At 40.1% G+C, this 26,486-nt stretch overlaps 1 protein-coding gene across 3 annotated transcripts in view; it reads left to right on the top strand.

Moving 5' to 3' along the window:
- The window catches only part of MME (membrane metalloendopeptidase), an 81,546-nt gene that overhangs the window by 46,713 nt on the left and 8,347 nt on the right, over positions 1 to 26,486 (top strand). For all 3 annotated transcript variants that reach the window (XM_020781934.3, XM_020781935.3, XM_020781932.3), the window contains exons 11-20: positions 384 to 520; positions 637 to 730; positions 4,058 to 4,186; positions 8,882 to 8,980; positions 10,995 to 11,075; positions 16,241 to 16,344; positions 17,445 to 17,503; positions 23,074 to 23,193; positions 24,375 to 24,508; positions 25,601 to 25,666. In XM_020781934.3, coding sequence (XP_020637593.3) covers positions 384 to 520; positions 637 to 730; positions 4,058 to 4,186; positions 8,882 to 8,980; positions 10,995 to 11,075; positions 16,241 to 16,344; positions 17,445 to 17,503; positions 23,074 to 23,193; positions 24,375 to 24,508; positions 25,601 to 25,666 — 1,023 coding nt within the window. The remainder of the gene's footprint in view (positions 1 to 383; positions 521 to 636; positions 731 to 4,057; positions 4,187 to 8,881; positions 8,981 to 10,994; positions 11,076 to 16,240; positions 16,345 to 17,444; positions 17,504 to 23,073; positions 23,194 to 24,374; positions 24,509 to 25,600; positions 25,667 to 26,486) is intronic.

Here is a 26,486-nt window from a genome sequence, read left to right as displayed (position 1 = left end):
GAGATCATCCACTGCAACAGAGGGGTTCTCTGCTTGCATTAGTGCTTATTGGATTCCCTCTGGGCAAGAAGCATTTTAAAAAGGAACCACTCACAGTAAGGCAATTGGCCACAGTTTCTATTTTGACTGCCTCTGGAGATCTGTTATTTGAGAATGCTGCATCACTTTTGGATTATTTTTGCTTCTTTTGCTGTGAGCCTTTCGAAAGTTGGCAGGCTAAAAATGTAATATAGGTCCTCATGCAAGAGGCAATCAGAGCATAAATCTTTCTGTGAGATAGAAGGCACTCTTGGATCATAGAGGGTGAGGTTTCTTAGAACTTTTGATCTATTAACATGATATGTTGGGCATGTCTATAATGCAAATATCCTTTCCCTCCACAGCAATTCAACTGGGCGACCTTCATAAATAACATAATGTCATCAGTAGGAATTAACATTCAAGATACAGAAAATGTGATTGTTTATGCTCCAGAATATCTAACCAAATTGAAATCTGTCATTAGTAAATACACTGCTAGGTAGGTATGCTAAATAGATCTTTTATTTTTTATTTTTTTTAAAGTGGCTAATATGTTCTGTAGTTGCAATTGTAGAAACATGATCAGCTTCTCCTTCTTTCTATTTTCCAATGCAGAGAAATTCAGAACTACATGAGCTGGCGATACATAATGGATATGGTAAACAGTCTAAGCCGCGATTATAAGGACACAAGGAGTAATTTCCGTAAGGTGCAGGAATCTGCTGTTTTGCTTGATATTTAAATCTTAAGATTCCCAATTTTCAGGCATTAAAACAGTCACCTGCTGCCAGTTCTGTGGCTACCAAGACTTCTTCAGGATGAAAAGGATCTCTAAGGACCCCTGGAACATACATAGAATAAGAAACGTTTAATTCTCTCCAAACAGCTATGGTTGGTGATGTCATCCATGTTGCACAGCAGAAAATTGTGCAACAGGATTCCAGTTACCAAGTGTACCTATATCACAAAGCTACAGAGTTTTATAGTGCTTCAACTGTTTTATGGAATCCTGGGGATTGTTGTGGTGAGACAGTTAACATTCTGTACTAGAGGATATTGGTGGAGTACCCTGCCCCACGTTAGAGCTCTCTGGCAGATCATGTTAAGTACCTCATGAATCTATGAATCCCAGGATTCCATAGAATGCACACGTGGCAATGAGAGTGGCATAAAAATGTGCAGTGTTCGTACACCCGTTGTATGCAGCAGGATTGTCCACCCTGGAGAAAACAGGTCTGTAAGTTTTGAACAGAAATATGTATTCAAACAGTTGCTCGCATGTTTCTGCTGTGGCCTGTGTTTTGTGGGGCCACAGATAAACTTCCAACAGAATATCAATGTTGTTTATGTTATTCATATCATTTTTTTTCTTTCACTTTAAAAAGAAAAAAGAATAGAAAACTGCCCAAGTCAACTAACATTACATAAAAATGCTGGAATTTGTAATTCAACATCTCAAATCCAATATCACTGTTGTCTATTATGTTACAAATGCAGGGTGCTATCCAGTGACTGCTAAGTGCTACTTAAATCCCAGATATTTGAAGTGTGGAGTTAGAGCTTAATATTTTGATGGATGAAAAGAAGTTCATCATGTCCTGGCTGAGGACATGATTATGACTGTATTTCCGAGTATGAAAAAAACATATAGAAGTCAAAGGTTGGACTTGTTCCATTCAGATACTCCTTTGCAGCACTAAATCACAGAGGAGGGAAGCAACAACAGCAAAAACAAATACTGGAACAATGCAGTCTTCAGAGGAGTTAGCTTAGCAGCAAGCTGTTCTTTTCCAGCTTTGCTGATAATACTTATCCAAAGAGTTTTCCTCTCTTCCTCATTCTTTATAGACTTATCAGGGTCAAAATACAACCTGTTCCTTTTCTGTGCCTTTCATTTTGTCCAAAGGATGGAATTTCATAAATGATTACTTACAGGACTTTAGACACAAGGTTAAGAGAACTGACAAGTGTGAGGAAAGAAAGATGTAGTAAACTTTCAAGAAAGTTTCAGAGAAAGAGGACATAATTTCTCTGGCCTTGATAACAGTGCCCTCAGCCACCATTATCCTGTGGTGGGAATACTAAGTTATAGAAGACATGGATACATGCAGCATATCTGCGGCTCAATAATCATGAAGCAGATACAGCATCTTATCTTCATTCCACAGTGAAAGTCTGTGTAGGACAAGAATTCTCCAGATTTGCCACAGGCCATATTGGTGCATATTAGAGAAGCACCAGAAATAAGGAATCTACATATTTGATGTCTACTGCCATCTTGCCATGCACCCAATACACCTTGTGCTTACTCTATTCAACCTCAGTCAGCATAACCATATCAGCCAGAGATTTTGAAAGTTCAACATCTGGACACCACCAAGTTGCAGAAAGTTAGATTGAAAGAGATGGCCCCTGATATCTATGATTTGGCCTGCATTGGCTTCGTCTCCTTCAGATCAGAGGCTTTGCATACATGATGCAGAAGGAAACAATAAACTAAGGTAGGGACATTCCAGATCATTTCCTATATTGCCATCCTCTGAGAGATCAAATCTTTCTTGGAACAAACTATATCACCTCTCTAGTGATATATTTTTCAAGATGTAAATCACAAAAGGCCCAGAATGGGTTGTGTAACCTGAGGAGGATGCTTGTCAGTGGAAGGGAATTATATTGTCAAGAGTACTGCATTATTTTTCTCTATTACTGCCTAGTGCAAATCTAGGCTTCTCCTCACCTCGTTCAGCAAAGCTAATGAAGACAGACTCTGAATTGCCTTGTTTTAGTTCTCTCCCATTCCCTGCTAGGAGAAACAATACTGAGTTGGACCAAGGATTTATCCAATTGTAAAGGTTTACATGCAGATGTGTGAAATTGACTCTGAGCTCTTTCTGTAGGGAAGAGACATCAGTATGACACCTCTTCTCTGCAAGTCAGTTCTTTTATAAATTTCATGGCTTGTCAGAGCTAATTTCTGCAGTTTTCAGTGTAACAATGAGTGCTGCTTCTTCCATATCCTGAAAGTGACTATAAAAGAATCTGGGAAAACAAGGGAGATCTCCTAAATCAAAGCGGATGAGAGTTTTGTTCCAACTTCTTCTTCTTTTTAGGATTTATTAAATATTCAGATTCCTTCCTAGTTTCAGTGGGCAGAATTTGAGATTTGAAATACTTGTGTATGGGATAAACTGAAATGGATAGTTTTTTTCCCAATCAAAACTTAACTTGTTTCTGATGTCAAGGTTTTCATCCCTGGCTATGCACCCTTGAGATTACTGAAAGTCAGCTTTTCTTCCCCCCCCCCCTTTTTTTTTCTGGTATCCTCTTCATTGGCATCTATATGGCAGACAGGCATAACATGGTCTTCTCCATTGTTGGGACAGCTCTACCTATTGAATTTGGCTGGAGGACAATTTTGTTTCAGGGTTCACCATAATTTGCAAATGAAAATTAGAGAATGAAAGATCCTGAGATATAAAAATTCTGAAGGAAAACTAACTGATTTCCCCACATATTATTATGAAAGAGTAAGCAGCAGATTCAGCTCTGGAGTAAAGAAAGATCCAAGGCAACATCTGTTGCTTCCTTAAGTCAAGTCCTTGATCCTTTTTATCTGTTGGGGGGTCCAGCCATTTCATCCCTCCCAAGAGACCCTGTAGACTAGGATGGGTAGAATACAGCTTTGAGTGAATTACTATCTCAGACTGCATCTTCTATGTTCTTTGAAAACTGTGCATAGATAATAAAAGTACAACTGCATATTTCAATCCTGCTGTGTGGATACAGTGTACTTCCCACTTTCAAATTGTTCCGATAGGAAGAGCATTTCAGATAGGAAAGAGGAACAGGAGAGAGATTTATATATGCTTCAGTAACCTATGATCATCTTTAAATATCACTTCATTTCCATTTGCATCAATCTATTAGCAGTAATTAAGAAGGATTCAGTGTGGGTGTGGAGTTTCTCCCCTGCTTGCATGAGCTTGTTTATATTGCTAAATATGTAATTAATGCCTGTAATGTTTACACTGAACAGGTGCTGTACGGCACAACCTCAGACACTGCTATTTGGCGCCGCTGTGCAAATTACGTCAATGGCAACATGGAGAATGCTGTAGGGAGGCTGTATGTTGCAGAAGCATTTGCTGGAGAGAGTAAACACATGGTAAGTTTAAATGTTCCATATGTGGGGTATTTCAATAGACTAAGAGTGTGCAACTTCCAAAGATCTTGGGACCACCCCAATTATGGCACCTCTAATTTTGGGGTTAAAAGGAGTTGTACCAATTCAGAGGTATGAAGGGGCAACCCCCTCCCTCTTTCAGGACTGTGGGTCCTTTTTTTCAAACTCAAAGTGACTTAAAGTCTTTGGAAGAACTGAAAGGAAGGCTCATGGGGTGCACAAAGCCCAAGGGCTACAGTTTATCCAGTCCTGCAACAGACCTTCAGATTACTGTTGAGCGTTATCAAATTACTGCTTTGAAATCAAAGCGCAGACATACCATCTCCTTGGAAGCATTCCACATTGCTGCTTTCTCCAGTAGAGCTTGAAATGGGACATAGGGAAGTGACACACTGGGATCAGAATAACACCAACCCAGAGGAACTCCATTGTTTCTGTCTTCTGTAGATTGAAGTTGCTCCCATCTCCAGTGCAAAATAGACTAATAACAGGCAACAGCAATAGCCATGCATCTGAGTATGCCATCATACCTTAATTCTAGACCAGATTCTACCTTTGAATACTGTCAGCAGAGGAGATGCCTCAAAGGTCTGCCTTGGAATTAACAGATTTAGGGTAAGGAGTGAGGTGCTAAAGGACCAGAAAAGTTCCCTTTCCAGACCAGAAAATTGTTCATATAACAATAGATGCAATCCAGATTGTTCTTTGACATGAATTATCACAGAAGGAAAGCAGATTGTTTGACTAATTTTAACCCCCTGCCATAACCTTATATTGTTACATTCCTTTTGCAGATGTTCCAATCCTGATCTTATAGAAATGCTTAGCAAAAAAGACCAGATAGTAGCTTCATGCAACACCACTCTGCAAGAGAGAGGTTACCATTTTAGATTACAGTTCCCAAAAAAAGCTTTGCCAGCACAACCACATTATAATCTGAAAAAAGCAACTTTTCCAAAGCCTGGTTGTTACAAAAAAAATCACCTTTTAAAAACTAATGTAGTGGTTGTGGTTGTTGTTATTGCTGCTGTTGTTGTGTGTTGTCAAGTCACCCTGGATTTATGGCAATCCATAAATGACCAGTCTCCAAACTAGTCCTTAGCCTGTTCTAGTTAGCTACAAGGAATGAAGCTTTATCAATCTGGCAGTCATTAGCGAAGGCAACATGTTTGCCAGCAAAAGGGGAACAAACCTTTTCATTTTACACAACAGTTTTGAAAATTAGGTTAAGGAATCTGGAAGAATGTAATATCTTTTTGCAGTCAGACTAATGATAGGATTATGTAGCTCATCCAGGACAGCAAGCCAAGTTATTAGCTAATGATGAAGATTAAGTCACTGCATGTTTTAGAAAGAAGGTGCTAAAAGACAGGAGATTACAGGAATGGGAACACAATTTGATTTAACATTGGTAAAAGGAAAAGGGGGACTACGGACATGTAGCTCAACATAAGCATAGTTAATTTATTCCTTTTATCATCTTCAGACCAATTTGAAAGTGTGTTTTCAAATGCTGCATCATAATTGTTTTCGCTGATGTTATGGAGCAAACCATTGCAGTTCACATTTATACATAAATTTATTTCAATAAGGAAGGTCAAAATAAGAATAGTAGATCTCCATATATCTGTAAGTCTATGGTGAATCACAATGATTCTCAATCCATAGGTTCATGGAAGAAGAGGCACTGTTTACCCAGTTTATAATCCTGTCTTCTTCCTGATTAACAGATGGCCAGTGGGAGGTGGGAAGTTTACTTACACAAACATGCGAAGGACCTCCATAAACAGAGCAGTAGGTAATGTCCATTTGGGGACTGAGAGCTCCACACATAAGCCGATGGTTAGAAGGGATTATAACTCAACTACTCGAAGGAAGAGATTTCTCTTCCACCTGGCATATGGTGCATCCTTTAGAGATTACATGCTTTCAGGATGCTCCTTGTTAGAGCTTAGAAAATTTAACATTTTGGTTTGCAACTCACAGCAACTCTGGCTAGCTTGGTGACTGGTGATTCTGAGAGTTTTAGTACAAGGATTTAACACTTTCAAGTCCTGTTCCTTGTTTTTCTGGGGGATAAATGCATATGTTCCACCTATTATATAACCCAAAATCATCCAAGTGGTGAGAATGCCAACATTTTCCCAGGGCCAATCCAAGACAAATTTGTCTCCAGAGACAGAAGTTAAGATGGTTGCTCCTTTATACCAATTCTTTCTGTAAAAGCTGATTAGATTAGCAGTTGTTAGCACTGACAATGGGATATCATCCTCCACCATAGCTGACGGTTGCAGGCCAAGTTAATGGTAACTCTAAGATAATGGAAGGGCAGAGGGGCTTAGGAGGAACAGCTAGAATAGATGTCCTCTTTCTCTGATGGTAGGCCCAACCCTGAGTTTTCTTCAGTCTGAACTTCTGTAGTTTGAACTTGGTTTTGGGCTTCGTTTCTTTAGAACAGGAGTCATCATTATGTGCTGTCGAGTCAATTCTGACTTATGGCAACCCTTTCCAGGGTTTTACAAGTAGATAATACACAGAAGTTGTTTACCATTCCCTTTTCCCTGGGGCATCCTAGGACTGTGCAGCTTGCCCAAGGCTACACAGGCTGACTTTTCTCCTGGACAGTAGTGAATCGAACTCATCAGTCAGATACCTAAACCACTGAGCTATCCAGACAGCTTTAGAACAGGATTGTTTGAGGTTTATGGTATTTTTCCGATGTGTTTTATCTCTCTCTCTCTCTCTCTCTCTCTCTCTCTCTCTCTCTCTCTCTCTCTCTCTCTCTCTCTCTCTCTCTCTGTGTGTGTGTGTGTGTGTGTGTGTGTGTATATACATTGTGTGTGTCTTTCTGTCTGTCAACATGTCTGTCTGCAGATCATACGTGAGAGCTATCAGTTAATCATTTCAATGAATGTCCCAAAGTTTATTCCTTCTCCATTGATTTTCAAGGGAGATATTGTTCAAATATTATCTATCAATGTGGAGAACTTTCCCTCAGTCTTACCTAGCTATAATAAATTCAAGCCACTGCTTTTATGCAAACCATGTTGTTGTTGTTATATGCCCTGAAGTCAACCCCAGCACGGCAATCCTATGAATGAGTGACCTTCTATCATTAGTTCTTGCAAACCCAAGGCCTGAATTCCTTGATTGAGTCAATCTATCTCATAATAGCTCTTCCCCTTTTCTTGTTACCCTCAAGTTTTCCTAGCATTACCAAATGTTCCATTGATTCTTGTCTTCTCATGATGTGCTCAAAGTATAATAGTCTCACTTTCATCATTTGTGCTTCTAGAGAGAGTACAGTGGGGTCTCGACTTACGAACGTCTCGACATACGAATGTTTTGACTTGCGAACCGCTCTCATAGGAATATATGGACTCGACTTACGAACTTAGATTCGAGTTACGAACTCTTTTTTTCCCTTTTTTTTAAAGCTAAGTTAGGTTAAAAAATATCCCCCTCTAGTGGCAGAAGGCAAAATAGCAGCTTCCCATTAGTTTCTATGGACGAAAAGAGCAGATACGGATTAAATGGTTTTCAATGCATTCCTATGGGAAATGCAGATTCAACTTACGAACTTTTCGACCTGAGAACTGCCTTCCAATACGGATTAAGTTCGTAAGTCGAGACCCCACTGTACTGGGTTGATTTGATCTAGCACCCAGTTGTTTGTCTTTCTGCCAGTCCATGGTATCCCTAAACTGTACACAGACCAAACCAGCACATTCCTTTGGGAGTGAGAAGAGAAATGATAATTTCTGTCCAAATCCTTCCCCTGAAGAGTCCATCCTTTGTGAATTTTCTACAGAACAAAGGAAGATACTACTCTACTAAGAATTACCTCTCTCTGTCTTATGGGTCCCTTCCCTGACTAAACTTGTCTTAATACCCAAATAATGAAACCTGTAAAGGCATCCTAATTCAGATAAACTTCAAATATTGTTACACAATATTGCTGACCAAGCAGCAGTCATTTGGTCAGTTAAACAAAGAACCAAAGAGTAAAATCTCTATGTCACCACATAGGCAACTAGCAAAAAGAAGCCACAAGGGGCATGCACTCCCTTAGCAGCTCATACTATTTTATACTCACATGCACTCAGCAACCAGAAAAATGGCAGTGTTTGATGGTTTGGGGTTAACCACAAACCGCCATGAATCTCCCAGAAAACAAACTGGTTCGTTGTTTGTGGTGGTTTAAGCCCATCTCTGCCTCCCCCTTGCCTGGCCTACCTGCCACTGCTGCCCTTACCAATACTATCAAGTGCCATCAAGTGGTGGTGGTGAAGAAGCCAACCAGAGGAGCTGGCTGCCTCTGCGCATGTGCCCACTAACCAGCTAGTTGCCATGGAAACAGAAGTTGCGGGTGCATGTGCAGAGGCTGGGACCCAGCTCCTCTGACTGGCCATTCCACTGCCACCATTGCCTCCACAGACCACCTGGAGAGGCAGCGGTGGCAGCAGGGAAGTCAGCCAGAGGAGCTGGGTTGCAGCCTCTGTGCATGCGCCCATGAACCAGCCCAGATTATCAGTTTTTCTGGGTTGCAGTTTGGTTTGTGCCCATCTCTACTGATTATCAGGATAATGTCCAGAAGTACATTCCATCAGGGCTTACTGCCACTGAAGTGGGTATATGACTGCAGCCTTAATTTTACTGCATTGTCTACATTCCCAGGTACAAGAGATGATTGCACAAATCCGTGAGGTATTTATACACACACTGGAAGAACTCACTTGGATGGATGCTGAAACCAAAAAGAAAGCAGAAGAAAAGGTAAGTATGCTTTGGGAGAAATGTTGTAATTATTTTCTTTACATAAAATCTGGATAGAAGAGCAGACCAGTCAAAGTTATTCACGGCAATGGATCATTTGTGAGAACAGCGGACACAGTCTTCTCCACAGCACAATTCATGATAGTTAAGGGTTTTTTTTTTACCTCATAGAAACTGGTAGACACATGAACAATTCCCTGCAACAATTACTTTTGCATACCTGCCATTCCTTGAGTATATGTAAAATAGAAAAGATAGCCTGGAAGAGTGGTTTTTAAGTAAATGCATCAGCTGACTAAATGAAAGAGATCGAGGCAGAGCCTGAAAAGTCACTTTAAATAAGAATGGAGACAGTGACCTCCCAAAGCCTTCCATCATTGAGAAGAAGCAGGATGATGGGTCCATATCTCAGAGGCAGAGTATATGCTTTGCATTTATGATTTCCTGAATTCAAGCCTACATCTAAGAGGGTTGTATCAGTTTTATACCAGTTGAACTGCCGTAGCTCTGTCCCGCTGTATGCTGAGATGTGTAATCTGTTTAATTCCTAAGAATTATTTTCCAGAGCAGCCATTCTCAATCTCTTTTTTTCACCATGGTCATAAAACACAACATGAAATAACTATAGGTAGAATCAAGATTGTATTATGTCACATGACAAACCTTATAAGGTGGTGTGTGAAGAATTGTTTCTAGTCTGTGCCTTCTTCAAATGTGCCAGGGGGACCCAGAGAGCCATATGTCCCCCCCCATTAAAAACAGCTGTTCTAGAGAGCACTAGTGCACCGCTCTGAACTACAGGGGGGAATTCTAACTACCACACACACCTATAGATATCCAGGACCTTAGAACAGTTACTCTCATCCAGCCTACTCACCACACTAGAGTCACCATAAGCCCAAAGCAGCACATAAGGTAAATATCTCACATGACTTGAAAACTGGACATGGTTAAATTACCACTGATTTTGGAAGCTGGTGACATAACTGGACAATTATTGATTGATTCAAGCTCCATCTCACCTTTCTGCCTAAACATGGCACTTGTGGCTGCTAACAATAAAATTCAGACATAAATAGGAATACAATTAAAACATTAAAACAAATTTAAAGCAAAATTACAGGATATCTAAAAGGGAAAATAACGGCATCAAATCATAGGAACATTGGATGCTGATAGTAATCAGCTTTAATATCATTTTAATCACTTAAAGCATCTCCAGCAGCAGGTCTGCTGAAATAAAAATGAGCAAGCACAGAGAATGCAAGAATGCCATGTTTGGAATGCACATACATACTGACTGAAATCCCCCAGGCCAAAGGTATGGAACCTGTTTCATTCCAAGGGCTGCATTCAATAGTGGACAGCATTCTAGCAGTGACTGGGGCAAAAGGCAAAGCTATAAGGCCAAAATAACAGCATGTTTTAACTTTAAGTTCTTTCATTTAAATATGGACTATATGTGCAAACTTGAGACACATGCTTTCTTACAATTTCTGTATTGGTGACTGTAATTAACAGCTCTCTGGAAGGTGTCTTAGATCATCCAGGACTGCAGAAGTAAAGATGAGGGCCCAGCCAAAGCCAAGACTTTCCAGTTCTCTGAATTTTAGTGAGAAATATTTGAACACATCCTCAACCATTCCAATTCACTGAAATCAGTTACACTTAAGCGCTTTAGTTTGCCTGGGTTGGGTTAATGTGTTAGTGAGGAATGAACTGGCAGTGCTGATATATTTGTGGTGGCATTTATATATTGGACATGTCAAAAAGGATTCTCAAGCAGCTCCTCAGCTTTTGATTGCTTCTAATGAAAACACTGAAACTGCCATTGAGTAAGAAATGTTCAGCTGCTGGGTGGCCTGGTTTACTGCATGGCTCTGTTTTGTGAAACTTAGAATAACAGATTGAAGAGCCTCATAAGTGTGTCAGACTTTCCTGGCCAACTGGAGGATGTCTGAAGGTCCAGTTTGATTCCCATTCATTTGAGACCACTGTCGTTATTGTTTTTAAGGCAACAGCAATTAAAGAAAGAATCGGCTACCCTGATGAGATCATGACAGACACTGCAAAGCTGAATGCAGAATACAAAGATGTAAGTACACAAGGAAAGACATTGCAAGAAACAGCAACAAATGTGACATCTAAATCCAACTTCCCCAACCTGCTGCTCTCCAGTTGTGTCTGTTTACAGTCTGCATCACCACAAGCAAAACACAGCAATGGGCATGTTGGATAACCATCCATCAAGGATGCTTTTGCTTATGGATTCCTGTGTGGATGAATAGCCTTTGAGATGCCTTCCAACTCTACAGTTCTGTGCTTCTGACTAAGGGTGCAGTCCCACTTGGAATTTGAATTGATTCCAGTTCTGACTTTTATATCGTCTCATCGTCGTCTAGTCTTTTAGTCGTGTCCGACTCTTCGTGACCCCATGGACCAGAGCACGCCAGGCCTCCTATCTTCCACTGCCTCCCATAGTTGTGTCAAATTCATGTTGGTTGCTTCGATGACACTGTCCAACCATCTCATCCTCTGTCGTCCCCTTCTCCTCTTGCCTTCACACTTTCCCAACATCAAAGTCTTTTCCAAGGAGTCTTCTCTTCTCATGAGATGGCCAAAGTACTGGAGCCTCAGCTTCAGGATCTGTCCTTCCAGTGAGCACTCTGGTTTGATTTCCTTTAGAATTGATAGGTTTGTTCTCCTTACAGTCCAGGGGACTCTCAAGAGCCTCCTCCAGCACCACAATTCAAAGGCATCAATTCTTCGGCAGTCAGCTTTCTTTATGGTCCAGCTCTCACTTCCATACATGACTACAGGAAAAACCATAGCTTTGACTATTCGGACTTTTGTTGGCGAGGTGATGTCTCTGCTTTTTAAGATGCTGTCAAGGTTTGTCATCGCTTTCCTCCCAAGAAGTAGGTGTCTTTAATTTCGTGGCTGCTATCTCCATCTGCAGTGATCATAGAGCCCAAGAAAGTAAAATCTGTCACTGCCTCCATATCTTCCCCTTCTATTTCCCAGGAGGTGATGGGACCAGTGGCCATGATCTTAGTTTTTTTGATGTTGAGTTTCAGACCATTTCCTCTTTCACCCTCATTACAAGGTTCTTTAATTCCTCCTTACTTTCTGCCATCAGAGTGGTATCGGAGGTTGTTGATATTTCTTCCGGCAATCTTAATTCCGGCTTGGGGTTGCTCCAGTCCAGCCTTCTGCATGATGTATTCTGCATATAAGTTAAATAAGCAGGGAGACAATATACAGCCTTGTCGTACTCCTTTCCCAATTTCTGAACCAATCAGTTGTTCCATATCCAGTTCTAACTGTTGCTTCCTGTCCCACATATAGGTTTCTCAGGAGATAGATAAGGTGGTCAGGCACTCCCATTTCTTTAAGGACTTGCCATAGTTTGCTGTGGTCCACACAGTCAAAGGCTTTTGCATAGTCAATGAAGCAGAAGTAGATATTTTTCTGGAACTCTCTGGCTTTCTCCATAATCCAGCGCACGTTAGCAATTTGGTCTCTAGTTCCTCTGCCCCTTCGGAATCCAGCTTGTACTTCTGGGAGTTCTCGGTCCACATACTGCTGAAGCCTACCTTGTAGGATTTTGAGCATAACCTTGCTAGCGTGTGAAATGAGTGCAATTGTACAGTAGTTGGAGCATTCTTTGGCACTGCCCTTCTGTAGGATTGGGATGTAGACTGATCTTTTCCAGTCCTCTAGCCACTGTTGAGTTTTCCAATCTTGCTGGCATATTGAATGTAGCACCTTAACAGCATCATCTTTTAAGATTTTAAATAGTTCAACTGGAATGCCATCGCCTCCACTGGCCTTGTTGTTAGCCAGGCTTTCTAAGGCCCACTTGACTTCACTCTCCAGGATGTCTGGCTCAAGGTCAGCAACTACATTGTCTGGGTTGTCTGGGATATCCAAATCTTTCTGATATAATTCCTCTGTGTATTCTTGCCACCTCTTCTTGATGTCTTCTGCTTCTGTTAGGTCCCTCCCATTTTTGTCCTTTATCATGTCCATCTTTGCACAAAATGTTCCTCTAATATCTCCAATTTTCCTGAACAGATCTCTGGTTTTTCCTTTTCTGTTATTTTCCTCTATTTTTTGCATTGTTCATTTAAGAAGGCCCTCTTGTCTCTCCTTGCTATTCTTTGGAAGTCTGCATTCAATTTTCTGTAACTTTCCCTATCTCCCTTGCATTTTGTTTCCCTTCTCCTCTCTGCTATTTCTAAGGCCTCGTTGGACAGCCACTTTTCTTTCTTGCATTTCCTTTTCTTTGGGGTGGTTTTTGTTGCTGCCTCCTGTACAATCCTGCCTCCTATATATCTATATATCAGGCTCAAGTTACATGGTATATAAATTGGTACCCATGTTCACTTTGACAGAAATTCAATTTAATTTCTGGAATTTAAAACCGGTTTTGGTGGTTACACTGGTGAATCAATTCATTTCCTTTCTGTTTTGGGGGCATGCTTTTTGTAAGCTGTTTGACTTTTTAAAAAAGTGATACTTCAAAAAATTGATGGATTAATTCATCTTTTTCAATTTTTCACAGTGACAACGCACTAAGTAATGCATCGCTAAACATTTCTGTAGGAATTTTTTTTAAAGAAGAAAAACCACAGTGTCAATGCTGCTGAAATTCATTAGGGGCATCAAGTAAATCAACAGCAATGTCCACAGCCACAAAACTGAAATGAATTCGATCCAATTTAGAAGCGAGGTATTTTTAAAAGTCCCTACAGCCAGTTGAAAAAAAAAATTCTTTGCAGCCCAAATAATTCTATTTCACCTCTGTATTGTTTAAACCAGATTTTATAAATCAATTGAAATAATGCTTAAATTGATTTATCTGTTGTTCTTACTGACAATGGAGCTACATCCTCAGTATTGATTGGTAATGGTGGAAGTTGTAGTCAAACTGGATGGCAGCAGGGTGGGAAATAATAATTTCAGTGGCAGCAGGTACACTGTGTCTCCACCCAACTTGGTGGATTTATCCATTCCCCACATATCATAGTGCACCCCATTTTTTCATGATCCACCAATCTTTGTGTAACATTTGGAAGGACTGCTATGGGTGGGGAAGGAAATCTGCCCTGTGCCAGTTCCATGCTCCAAAGTTTGAATTAGACCAGTAGATTTTATTTTTCACTGGCATTTTAAATCTTCTACATGGGGAAGAAAAAATTATTTTCCAATTCCAGGTTCTCTTGTACAAAGCAATTGAGTCTAGATGCTACTAGATCTGACAAGGGTGATGTAGAAAATGAAATTTTCTGTTCTCATGGCTAAATAATTTACATTCCCCCTTACACGATGGCATTCCTGGGTTGTTCAAGATCATCATAGGATTTCCCAGCAGTAATTACATCTAAATTAAGAAACAGCAAACAAGAATTGTAGAGTGTGAACTGTACCATGGCACAGCCACTTTTCATGGCAGGTCTAGACAGAGATTGGAAATAGCACACTAAATCTAACGTGTTACCTTCAAAACTTGTCATTTTCAATAACAGGGATAAGCCAACTGATGCATCTTAAGGATAACATTTTGAAAGTAACGTGTTTAATCTTTTACTCTTACTTTCAAAATATTGCTCTTAAATGATTATATGCATTCCTCTCCTTTAACAGAAAGCTGACAATTTTAATGTTGACATGTTAAATCTAACAGTGTTTCCAAACTCTGAGTCTAGAAGTAAAATGAGATACCAGTGCTATGAGAAAAGAGCCTGAAATTATTTATTCCCCTAAAAAGTCAAAAAGTATACATTGAATGAAAAAGAAATGTTATGGAATATCCAGGTAAACAACTGTGCTAGTTACATACCATATCATTCTGCCAAGTTTATCATTAATATGCTCTTGAGTTCAATGGCTGCCATTCCATATTAATTGGACAATGTTTGTCCCACTTTGTCCCTCATATTGGTGACTTGTTTAACAGGCTTACAAGACATTCTATTGAACAGGCAGACTTTTTGGATTATCCAGTGAATTACACTTAGATGGAAGTAAATATTAGAATGTTGGAAATTCTCAACCCTATTGAAGAATGTGAAAGTCTAGAAAAGACTAGCCATATACATGCAGAGAAAAGTCCTAAGACTGGAGGGACAGTTTAAATATTAATTCTTTCTGATAGCTAGCCTGAATATTCTGAAAATGGGATTCTGCCCACTGTTATGTTTGCAGAGAATAAAGAAGAGATAGATTAGTAAGTGCTTTGCAAACAAAGCCATACTTACAGTTGTCTTCAGCGAACACTACATTGTACTATTATGGCCATTACCATATTTTTCCATGTATAAGATGCCCCCATGTATAAGACACTCACAGCCCCGCTTTTCTAATCCAAAATTAAGAAATCTAAGTGGGGCTTAGCAAGTGTGGGGGAAAGGGATCAAAGCGCTGTAGGATAGCTTTGATCCCTGTTTTTCCCTCCACTTGTTTTTGTTCTCTCCTCAGCTTACTTCCATGTATAAGACGATCCTCAATTTTTAGTCTAAAGATTTTAGACAAAAGTATAGTCTTATGCACAGAAAAATATGGTAATATGGGTCCCCCTTCCCAGGCATCTTTCTAGGGCAAGTTCAACACTCAAGATAGTCCTGAGGATAGTCCTCAGTCTGATAGGCTGTTAGAGAACAATGCTATATTTGAAAGGTTGTTTAGTCTGAGTTCCGTTTAAAGACAAAGACCCCTCAGAAGTAAGAGCATCAGGAATCTTGAATTCCCACCAACATGCACATCAACAATGAGCATCTGGACAGTAAATTAAATAGGTACACAGGATCACCGAGTCATAGTCTACCCCACTATGGTAAGATTTATTGAACACCTATTTTAGTTACAGTGATTCCCAGTGTGGTGTTGTGGACAAACCAATAGACTAGGACTCTGGAGACCAGGATTCAAATCCCCACTTAGCCATGGAAGCTCACTGGGGTTGTGGAACTGGTAAAGTCACTCCTTAAATATCTCACTTACTTTGAAAGCCCTGTTAGGGTTTCAATTAAGCCAGTTCCAATTTGACAGCACACAACCACCAACGTTTTAGTTGTAGCACTCATTTCTACATTTGCACTAAATCACCATGTGCATTTTTAATGCAAAAAGTGTCCTCTTTGTTTTGTGTGATGTGGAAGTACCCACTGTCAACACTTAGCAACTGCACAGGTCTGATTTATTCTCTTTCTTTCTCTCTCTTAATTGCCATTTCTCTTTTTTTTTCTTTTTAAAAAGTTGAACTACAATGAAGAAGAATACTTTGAGAACATGATTGAGAACTTAAAATTCACCCAGAAGGAAAGGCTGAAAAAGCTGAGAGAAAAAGTAGACAAGGAAGAGTATGTATTTTAACTATTAAAGTACAACCACTTTGCTGTTTTGAAAACAGCTACTGCATGTTTTCTGCTAAAGTTGTGTGTATCGGAAAGGCTGCAGCAGTCTCATGAGGTTTGGCTCTTTTTTAGAGTATCGTATCCCATTGGAGAAAAGACTACTGTCATTTTGATGTTGTCAAGTGGAGCCTCCCTTCATCTATTATCCACTGCCACATAATGTGCCTTTTTTCCTGGTGGAAGGGAGGGAAGCAGCAAACCAAGCAGGAAAAGTAAAACTAGAAGCAAAGTCCTGCTTGAGTTGGGCTACATAGCAGGATTTTGCTAGACAAACTCTGAACAAGTGTGCTTGCTTTAAGGTTAGACTAGACAACTCATTTATTACATATGTTGCAGAGGTGCTCCTTCAAAGGGAGATATGTCTGTCATAGCATGTGACTTGTCTCATGTACATATTTTGCATTGAGTATGTTCGGTGTTGTGACTGGGCACTGGAAATTGCATATGATGATCTTAATTTGCACGTGTGATAAGATACTTATAACTGAGGAAATTCCACTGAGGGAAGGAAAATAGCATAATTACAGGGCATATGAATTTCCACTAACATTTGGTTTTGCCCTGAACTAGGCAACCTCTGCATCAAACATTCATTCTCATTCATTTTGATCCTGTTGAACTGCTCAGGACCTGGACTCCTCCTGGTCTTTTAAGGGTACACAACAAACTCAGAACTGCATTCCTTTGCCTTCCCTTTCTTCTCCATGAGACACCCATGCATTGTGCTCTTCAAAATGTGTGTATTTCTATTTAAAACTAGGTTTATTGTTTCAGCTAGTGCCACTGTTTTATTGTATTTTTATTGTATTTATTACATTGTGTTCTTATTGTATATATTTATTGTATATTGTGAACTGCACAGACAAGAGCACTAACACTAATGGATGACATAGAAGTGGAAATAATAAATAAGTAAATAAATGATTCAAAGCACTGGGGTTATTTTTGCTAACCAGTTTCTGAGTGGTTTAATGTGATTATTATTATTTTTTCCTGCCAGTGCAGTCATCATTAACACCTCCATTTGTCTCTTTAACTTTCTGTAGGTGGATAAGTGGAGCTGCTGTCGTCAATGCCTTTTATTCAGCAAACAGGAATCAAATTGGTACGTTGGGCTTCATTGTCTAGTCATTTCAGGAAAAAGAGGTTGTTTCTTGGCCCTGACACTACTCAGATTTTGACTAAGTCCAGAACCAGAACTTTAATTCTCCTTTGCTCATCTATCTGATAAGCATTTTCTTGTCACAGCATTATACCATATAAAAACGCTCCTGATGGATCTGCTTGTTTGATATTGGATCCCTTTGATCTATAAAAGTTAATTCTTCACAATATCTCCAGTTTATGAATGTGAGATGTTGTTCTTCTCTATCCATGATTCAAAACTTCAGGTAATGGCTTGATATTGCTGTGCAATATCGTGCCCGTATTGTCAGCAGGAAAAAGGATGCCAAGCTTTACATAGTGAAGGGCAGCCTGAATGTTGATGACACCCATGTCAGAAGTCAAGATAGTCTGCAGGATACCCTCTTGTGCTCACTACCATTCACAAAGAGATAACAAACAAGGGTATCCCAGAACCTGGCTCCATTTTTCACCAGTTAACCACTTCTCACCCAAGCAAAGCAATTGACAGGGCTGTTTTGGGGGCACAGAGCGAGAGCAGATTGCCTGCTATAAATGTAGCAAATTTGCTGTCAGTTTGAAGCCTAGTTAGTTAGTTAGTTAGTTAGTTAGTTAGTTAGTTAGTTAGTTAGTTAGTTAGTTAGTTCGTTCGTTCGTTCGTTCGTTCGTTCGTTCGTTCGTTCGTTCGTTCGTTCATTTGTTTCAGCTGTCCCCATGTTTCGAATCTTCTTATAAAATGTTGATTTGCTCCACTTTACAATATCAGAGGCATAACTCTAGTGCACCTTCAACAACACCTTGCTATCTGCAATGCTCACCTTGTTGCAGTGCTTCAAAAGCTTGTTTATTTTGTGGTTTCCCTGGTTTATGTTCTTTTGATATTGCTCTGGAGTAGAGATGGGGGTATTTGATGAATATCACCATACAGGTTACATTAATGAAGGTCCAGCCCCATGGGGCCGGAAGGTCCACTCACCGATCCACCGCAGACGCGGACTGCACAATTCTACCAATCGTTCCGCAGTGCGCTATCCGCTTGCCTCTCTTCGACCTTGCAGTGAGGCTTGTCCTCCTGCCAGGAGTGGTGAGCGGATAATGCTCTGCAGATCGATTGGTAGAATCACGCGATCCATATCCATGGCAGATCAGTGAGTGGGCCATCAGGCCTCATGGGGCTGGATCCTCATTAACGCCACTTGTGAGGAGATATTCATATACAAATACCCCCATCTCTACACTGGGGCTATCTGTGTTTGAAAAGAAACATCTATTGCTTTCTTTCTAAATACGTGAAATATATCAAACTCAGCCTTTGCTCTAGGAAAGGAATAATTGTGTAACGATTATACCAGGAATGGGTAACCTTTGACTCTTCAAATGTTTGGACTACAATTCCCATAATCCCTTAGCCTTGGCCATTCTAGTTGGGGCTTTTCAGCATTTTAGGCCAAACGTCTGTCAAATGAAATGTCTCCACATTCTTGGCTTACAAACTGAAGCATGAAATGGAAAATTAAGGAAGTGACAGAGCTGGAATTGAATTCTAAATGTTCAGTTGATCTCTTCTTGCAGTGTTCTGCTTAGTTTTACACTAAGCATGAAGCCAGGATACAGAACAATTTGCAGTTGTTTGTTCTTAACGGTCTTAGAGATGGTTTTCGAAAAAAGGTGATGTGGAAGTAACTTCTGCACTAGGTTCTGAAATGGAAGGGGCAGTTTACGACCGCTCTGGGATTATAGTTTCACACTTTACTTACACAGCAATGCTGAGAAGCCTAGCAGGGAAACCATCTTAAAACAGGGGAGGGAGGGATTGCTGTCCAGTGCTCTATTTTCACACTTAATTAACACAGCAGAAAGTGCAGTTCACTCTGAGCAAACACATTTCTCTTCTGCAGAGGAGGTGGTTTCTTGGTTTCTTTCCTTGTGATCAGTTTACTTTTTAGCCTTTCTGCTGAAAAGCTGTGCAAAGACGTTCTGTGGCTCAAGGTGTAAACTGCAGCAACAAGAGCTGACTAGATAGCTCGGTGGTTTGTGTATCTGGCTGTGGAGCCAGCGATGTGGAGTTCAGTTCCCCATTGTGCATGCCAGAAGAATCAGCCAGTGTAGCCTTGGGCAAGCTGCACAGTCCCAGGTTGTCTCTAGATGCAGAAGTAGGTAAACCATTTCTGAGTATTCTCTACCTGGCTAACCCTGAAAAGAGTCAACATAAGTCAGAATTAACTTGACAGCACGTGATTATTATTTATTATTGAATACATTGCCTGATGGTTGGTATATATATATTGTGGCTTTCCTAAAAGAATCATGGGAATTGTGGTTGAGCAGGAATGCTGAAAGCAGGAAGTCATAGCTTTGGTCTTTGCTTCAGACCTCCACTTCCTGGTTTCTCCAGAAAGGCTAATAAGTACAGTGGTGCCTCGCTTGACGGCATGAATTCGTTCCAGCGAAATCGCTGTAGAGCAAAAATGTCGTCAAACAAAATTTTAAAAACCCATTGAAATGGGTTACAGAAGTCTGGGATGGAGTATTGCTGTTTTTCTTTAAAATCACAGTAGTTTGATAATTCAAAATAAATTGTGTAATAGCAGGAAAGTCTCGGCAGCTCAAGCTGCACATGCTCTGTCCATTCTAATGAAATGAATATTCCTCCCAGAAGGACTGTTGGAAATATGCAGCTTTGAGCCAAAGGGTATCAGGATTAAGTGTGATCTCAAATTGCTCATGTGGCAATAAATAATGCTAACCACAATGGATCAAGACCAAGAGGTCAAACCAAAGCAGAAGAAGGGATCAGCCAAATATAATGAATGGTTCCCTGCATGCTCATCCATCAACGCAGTTAGGGAAGCCAAGCATAATCTGTTTCTTACATCATGGCTAATGAAAGGCAAGCTCAACCCAAATGTGGTAAATTTACCTTGGCTACAGTCTCTGTGAGAAAAGGTCTGGGACTAGATCGTACTGTTTGTCCCAGCTAGGGTAGACCTGTTGAGTCAATGGCACTTAGGTAAGTGTTAAGTTAACAAGTTCCATTCATTCATTAGTTTGGGACTTAGCCCTTGGGATGGAGAACAGCCTTGGTTCGTCAATGGTAAAACAAAATGCAAAGATGGGCTTTTCTGAGGACTACTTCGATATGGAAAGATGGGGTGAGCTTTTAAGTTGTTGCTAACTCTGCCGTTCCCTCTTAACCCCTCAAGCAATATTTTTAGTGCAAAGACAAGATAAACATTTAATAACAAATATTTACTTAAAATTGTACAACAGAAACTGCTAATTACCAATCCAGGCCAGAAAACTATCTAGTCTCATGAAAACCGGCAGCAACAAAGCAAAATTTTCTGCTATGCAAAAGCAAGGCTAAATGAAGATCATCATCACCATCATTCTCTTAGAACAGCAGACTGGAAAGGGACCCTAATGGATCATTGAGTCCAGCCCTAGTCAAGGAGGTTCAGTGGGGAATTGAACTCTAAACGTCCGGCTCTGCCTTAACCATTGAGCTATCCAGACACCCTTTAACAGGGATGTTTATTCATCTGGAAACTTTTTAAAAGACTGATCTATTTTGTTCCTATTCAGTGCATAAAAAATATTGGGACAAAAGTCTTTGTGGTCATGTTAGTAATGAAAGCATTCAGGAAATTTGGATTCTTTTTCTGGCACCTTTTGAATGAGCTGTCAGGGAAAGAACTGTGGTTCCTTTGGCAGAACTGCATTTCTTTGTTGATACGGACCAATGTTTTGCTAGTTAGGAAGGCCCTCCTAGGAATAATTTTATTCTTGGGGATTACTTGAGATTGCTCAATTTTTCTCAAAAGTCATTAGCAAGCATTGGCTTGGTGCAAAGTAGCTCAGAATGACCATCTCATCTATTAAGAATAGCATTTCTTTAACACGGTTTTGATGCTTAGTGCCATGATACAAAAGGAAGCCATTCATCAAATTGCAGAGTGGTGGCAACCAATATACACGTGGATTAATACATTTAATTTTTTTTTTATTTATACTGCTGTTCCCCAAAACCATGTGTAGGGAAGGTTATATGCGATTTAAACTCAAGTTATTACAATTTTATTGTTTCCTGAAGCAACGGGTTTCCCTTGCTTTTCTGAGCTGTTACAGGGTGGGTGTGGCAATTACAGAATATGTTTTCTTGAAAATGTGGAAATATAATAGTCAATGTGGAGGAATATGAGAAGATGGTTTGTGTATGCATATATGACCCAACCTTCTCTGAAAAAAACAGACGGGACAATGCTCACATTTGGGGGAAGCTGCAAGATTGCAAATAATTAATCTGACATGAATAAAGGTTTGGAAAAGCTGGTGGTTGCCTGCAACATCAGAATCTGTTCCTCTCAGTGACACTATAGTGGGAAAATGTAATTAATCTAGCATGTGAGAGCCTGAAATGGCAGCCTGATGATTCAGGGGAAAGCTTTGGACCTATGGAACAGAAGAAATTCCAGGAAGCATAATAAAAAGCGGGAAAAAAAGATTAGCCAGTGGGTTAAAATGGGGCAGGGAAGAGGATTCATAAAGCTCAAATTAAATGACACATGATTATCATGAGTTTTACAGAAATGCTCTCCCCAGTGACGAAAAACAGCAGTTTGTCATAGCATGTTATTTGCATCTAATGTATTTTGTGTTGAGTTAGTCACTGAAAAGTAGACATAATTTGCAAGTCTGATTGCTGGGACACGTATCTCTGGAAAAAATGGCATTGTGGGAAGGAAAGCAGATGAATCAGAGGAAACACACCAGTATGATCCTGGGAAGCAGAGGAAGTTGCAAAGAAGTCAAGGGAGGAAAGAGAAATGGAAATTTGCAGAAGAAAGGCCAAGCAGCAAAGGAAAACATATGAGCCCTTGGCATTTAAGAGAAAATTAGAGAACTATCTGTCAGATCTGCTTTGATTTGGATCCCTGCATTGAGCAGGGGGTTGGACTCAATGGCCTTATAGGTCCCTTCCAACTCAATTATTATCTGATGATTATTATTATTCTACTCAGGCCAGAAAAATCCCAGACAAATGAAATTTGAAGGCTAAACTGCTATGTATTTGCAAACCCAAAAGGTGGGTGCTTGATTCACCATGATAAAATCCAACGCTACAAAACCATGTATGTTGATAATATAACTGGATTATGGAGACCTTTTCCCACAGAAGTGGTAACCTTGGCAGTGATGCCAAGGACTTATTCAGTTGGCCTGCCCACAAAGTGACAGTATTCACCTATCAGCTTTCAACTGCATTGTATTAAAGAGGTTCTCATGGTTGTAGTATGCCCACCAAAGACACCTGGCAAATTGATCTAGAATTTATCAGGTGTCCTTTGCAGGCACATTGTAAGAATGGGAACTTTTGGATTATAATGTAATTAGAAAGAGAGTGGATTGGAATGGGAAGAGTGTGTGGGTACTTACCATGCTGACAAATCTAAAAGCTTTCTGGAATGGTTGTTTTTGTTTGTACATTTTAGTTTTGCAAATGAGCACAATTGAAAACCGTCATCTATGGTGTCATCTCTCTTGGTGCAGTCTTTCCTGCAGGCATTTTGCAACCACCCTTCTTCAGTGCATCCCAGCCGCAGTCCTTGAATTACGGTGGCATTGGCATGGTCATTGGTCATGAAATCACACACGGCTTTGATGACAATGGTGAGATAAATGGGTGACATTTCACCGTAAGAAGTATTGTGACTAAGCTGTATGACACCTGCTAGCAGTAGGGTCAGGACACCCATGGGGCGGCATGAAGGCCTCAGTCAGGACTCCTGTAGGTTGGGTGCCCTGTTGTGAACAGGACATCTGGTTGAAATCTCAGGCACACCATAGTGCCAATTGCGTTCCTCTTTCCTCATCTCCATGCATCTTTCCAAGAGGGTTGGTCTGCTGACAGACTGTACTTTGGTCCTGATCCTAAAGAAATTGAGAAGCTCTAATGGCAACCACCACAGCTGAGGTGGGAATCAGACCTCACAGCTATTTTTACAGCTCCCATACACCCACACCCAAATTATTATATCTGTACAATAATATATTCACAAAAATTAGAAAATTGTCTCTGTAAGTATGTTCCTCCACACATAGGATCATGTGGAGAAACATACTATCTGGAAAACCTTTTTGCCATTTTTTAAAAAATACTAGAAGTATGTTTTGTTTCTTTTACCTTCTGACATCCAGTGTGGCATAATGGTTAGAGTGATGGACTAAGACTCAGGAAGCTTAGCTTCAAATTCCCACCTGGCCATTGAAACTCACTGAGGGTATGGAACTGATAAAACCACTCCTTAAATATCTAACTTACCTTGAAAGACCTATTAGGGTCTCAATAAGTCAGTTCTGACTTGATAGCACATAACATAACCTTCTCTGACTTCTTGTTCCATTTTCATTCCCAAGGATCTTAGAGCCATAAAAAGGACCCCCAGACTTCTGTAATTTTCTTGTTCATCCAGAAAAGCTATATACTTAATACTTTTGAGTCTGGAGAGCATGCTTGTGGGTGTAGTGGACATGATATGATTTAATGCTTGTAAAGTGAAAAACCTGGTTGGTTTTGACACTGTTTCACAAGAGCCTGTGAGGCCACCACTACCACACACTTCCAAGGTGCCGAGTCCACCACCATGAACAGGTTCAGTATTTTGGATAGCCCTTTGATCATTCAGCCCAAAATGCAGAGGAGATTCGCTGCCTCACAAAATTAGAGTCACCAACTTCCACTGGCTTCCACTCAAATTAGGCAATGCTAAGATGTATGGTCTGCTACAGTCTAAAGCAAATGTTGTATTTTCACTGTCTTCTTGGCCATCACTGCATATTCTTTATTTCAGGTAGAAATTTTAATGAGAATGGAGACCTTGTAGACTGGTGGAGTCAAGAATCTGCGAAAAATTTCAAGACACAATCTGAGTGCATGGTATACCAGTATGGAAACTTCTCATGGGATCTGGCTGGTGGGCAACATGTATGTCCTTTCTTTCTTGATGATGTGATCATATAGAGATAGAGATACATGGATACCCAGTAGAGAGTGTGATGAACTAGGACATAGGAGACTGGGTTCGAATCCCTGCTCAGCCATTTAAACTCACTGGGAGGTTGAGCCAGTAAAACCACTCCTTAAATATCTCACTTACCTTGAAAGCTCTGTTAGGTTAGCAATAAGTCTGTTCTGAACTGATGGCATGTAAATAAATATAGATTCATATATAATTTCATTATGCAACAAAACATCTGTGTTTTGTTACACTGGAGAACCAAGTATAATCTTTTACAGTATCTACATTTGTGTACACATATTTGCTGGAAATGAGATTTGCTTCCCACCTCACAGAGCTTATGTTTAGATCCCTGGTGGGCAAGTCACAGTCCCCAAGGTCCCATTGGATTGCAGCTCCCCTCAGACCTAGCCACCACAGAATATGAGAACTGTCATTAACACTCAGCTGACAGCTTGCAATTTCTGGTGACATGTAATATGGGTTCCAAATTCCTTCACAGAGGTTGCAGAGCAAATGGCTTTTATTATTGCTGTTTCTTTTGACAGAACTCACCCAACATTCAAAGCGTGTTGTCATTTTCATGGTCAAAGGCTAGCTGTATGCAATATCACTAAGTTCAAATAAATCATTGCTCAGCCATGGAAACTGATGGGGAAGTGGAACTGATAAAACCATTCCTTAAATATCTCACTTACCTTGAAAGCCCTATTAGGCTCACTTTAAGTCAGTTCTGATTTGACAGCACAGAACGCATATACTGTAGGTACCATGGTCTGTGTATACAATACATAATGTCCCATGAATTAAATTCTGACTTAAAACTTTTCCACCCCCATGTGTTTTCAGCAATTCAGCTCTCTCCACTAATCCTCATAATGAACTCATTCCCTCCTGTATTTTGTTTCATACTTTTAATGTTCTCCATTGCATGTCTGGATTGTTTAAATCCTTCATTTTGACCTTCAGCCCAGGAACCATTGTGCTTCTTGGAACAGACCATTTTGTTCAACAGGAATGTCAAGCAACATTTTCATCTCTTCCTTGTTTGTTTGCAGCTCAGTGGAATCAATACCCTTGGTGAAAACATTGCTGATAATGGTGGCATTAGACAAGCATATAGGGTGAGAAATGTCTATGTGTCTTCAAAGTTCACTGCTAGAATGGAAAGAGTTGAGGAAAAAGCCATTTAGATTTTAAAAAATTGTTTGTCAGAAACACGTGTTGATATAGCTTTTAAGAATACAGGAAACTACATTAAACCACTGGCCCATCTAGCCAAGGGGTTCCCAAGCTTGGATCCCCAAATGTTCTTGGACTAAAACTCCCAGAAGCCTTCACCACTAACCCTGCTGGCCAGGATTTCTGGGAGTTGCAGTCCAAGAACATTGTGGACACAAGGTTGAGAACCACTGATCTAGCCCAATATTGTCTGTTCTTAGTGGCAGTGATTCCACAGGGATTCAGGCATGATTATTTTCTACCAGGAGATCTCTTTTATTTCCTGGTGGACTCCTATCCAAGCACTAACCAGGCATGATTCTGCATTGCTTCTGAAGCCAAATGAGACCAGTATATTCACCTTGTGTTCTTTTTAAGGAGAAAGGTGAGATAGATAGATAGATAGATAGATAGATAGATAGATAGATAGATAGATAGATAGATAGATAGATAGATAGATAGATAGATAGATAGATAGATAGATAGATAGATAGATAGATAGATAGATAGATAGATAGATAGATAGATAGATAGATAGATAGATAGATAGATAGATAGATAGAGGGATAGAGGGATAGAGGGATAGAGGGATAGAGGGATAGAGGGATAGATAGAGGGATATATATATATATATATATATATATAGAGAGAGAGAGAGAGAGAGAGAGAGAGAGAGAGAGAGAGAGAGATGGATGGATGGATGGATGGATGGATGGATGGATG

This window comes from Pogona vitticeps, chromosome 3 (genome assembly GCF_051106095.1).
Source record: "Pogona vitticeps strain Pit_001003342236 chromosome 3, PviZW2.1, whole genome shotgun sequence".
Taxonomy (NCBI): Eukaryota; Metazoa; Chordata; class Lepidosauria; order Squamata; family Agamidae; genus Pogona; species Pogona vitticeps.
This window is presented reverse-complemented; position numbering and strand designations above follow the sequence as displayed.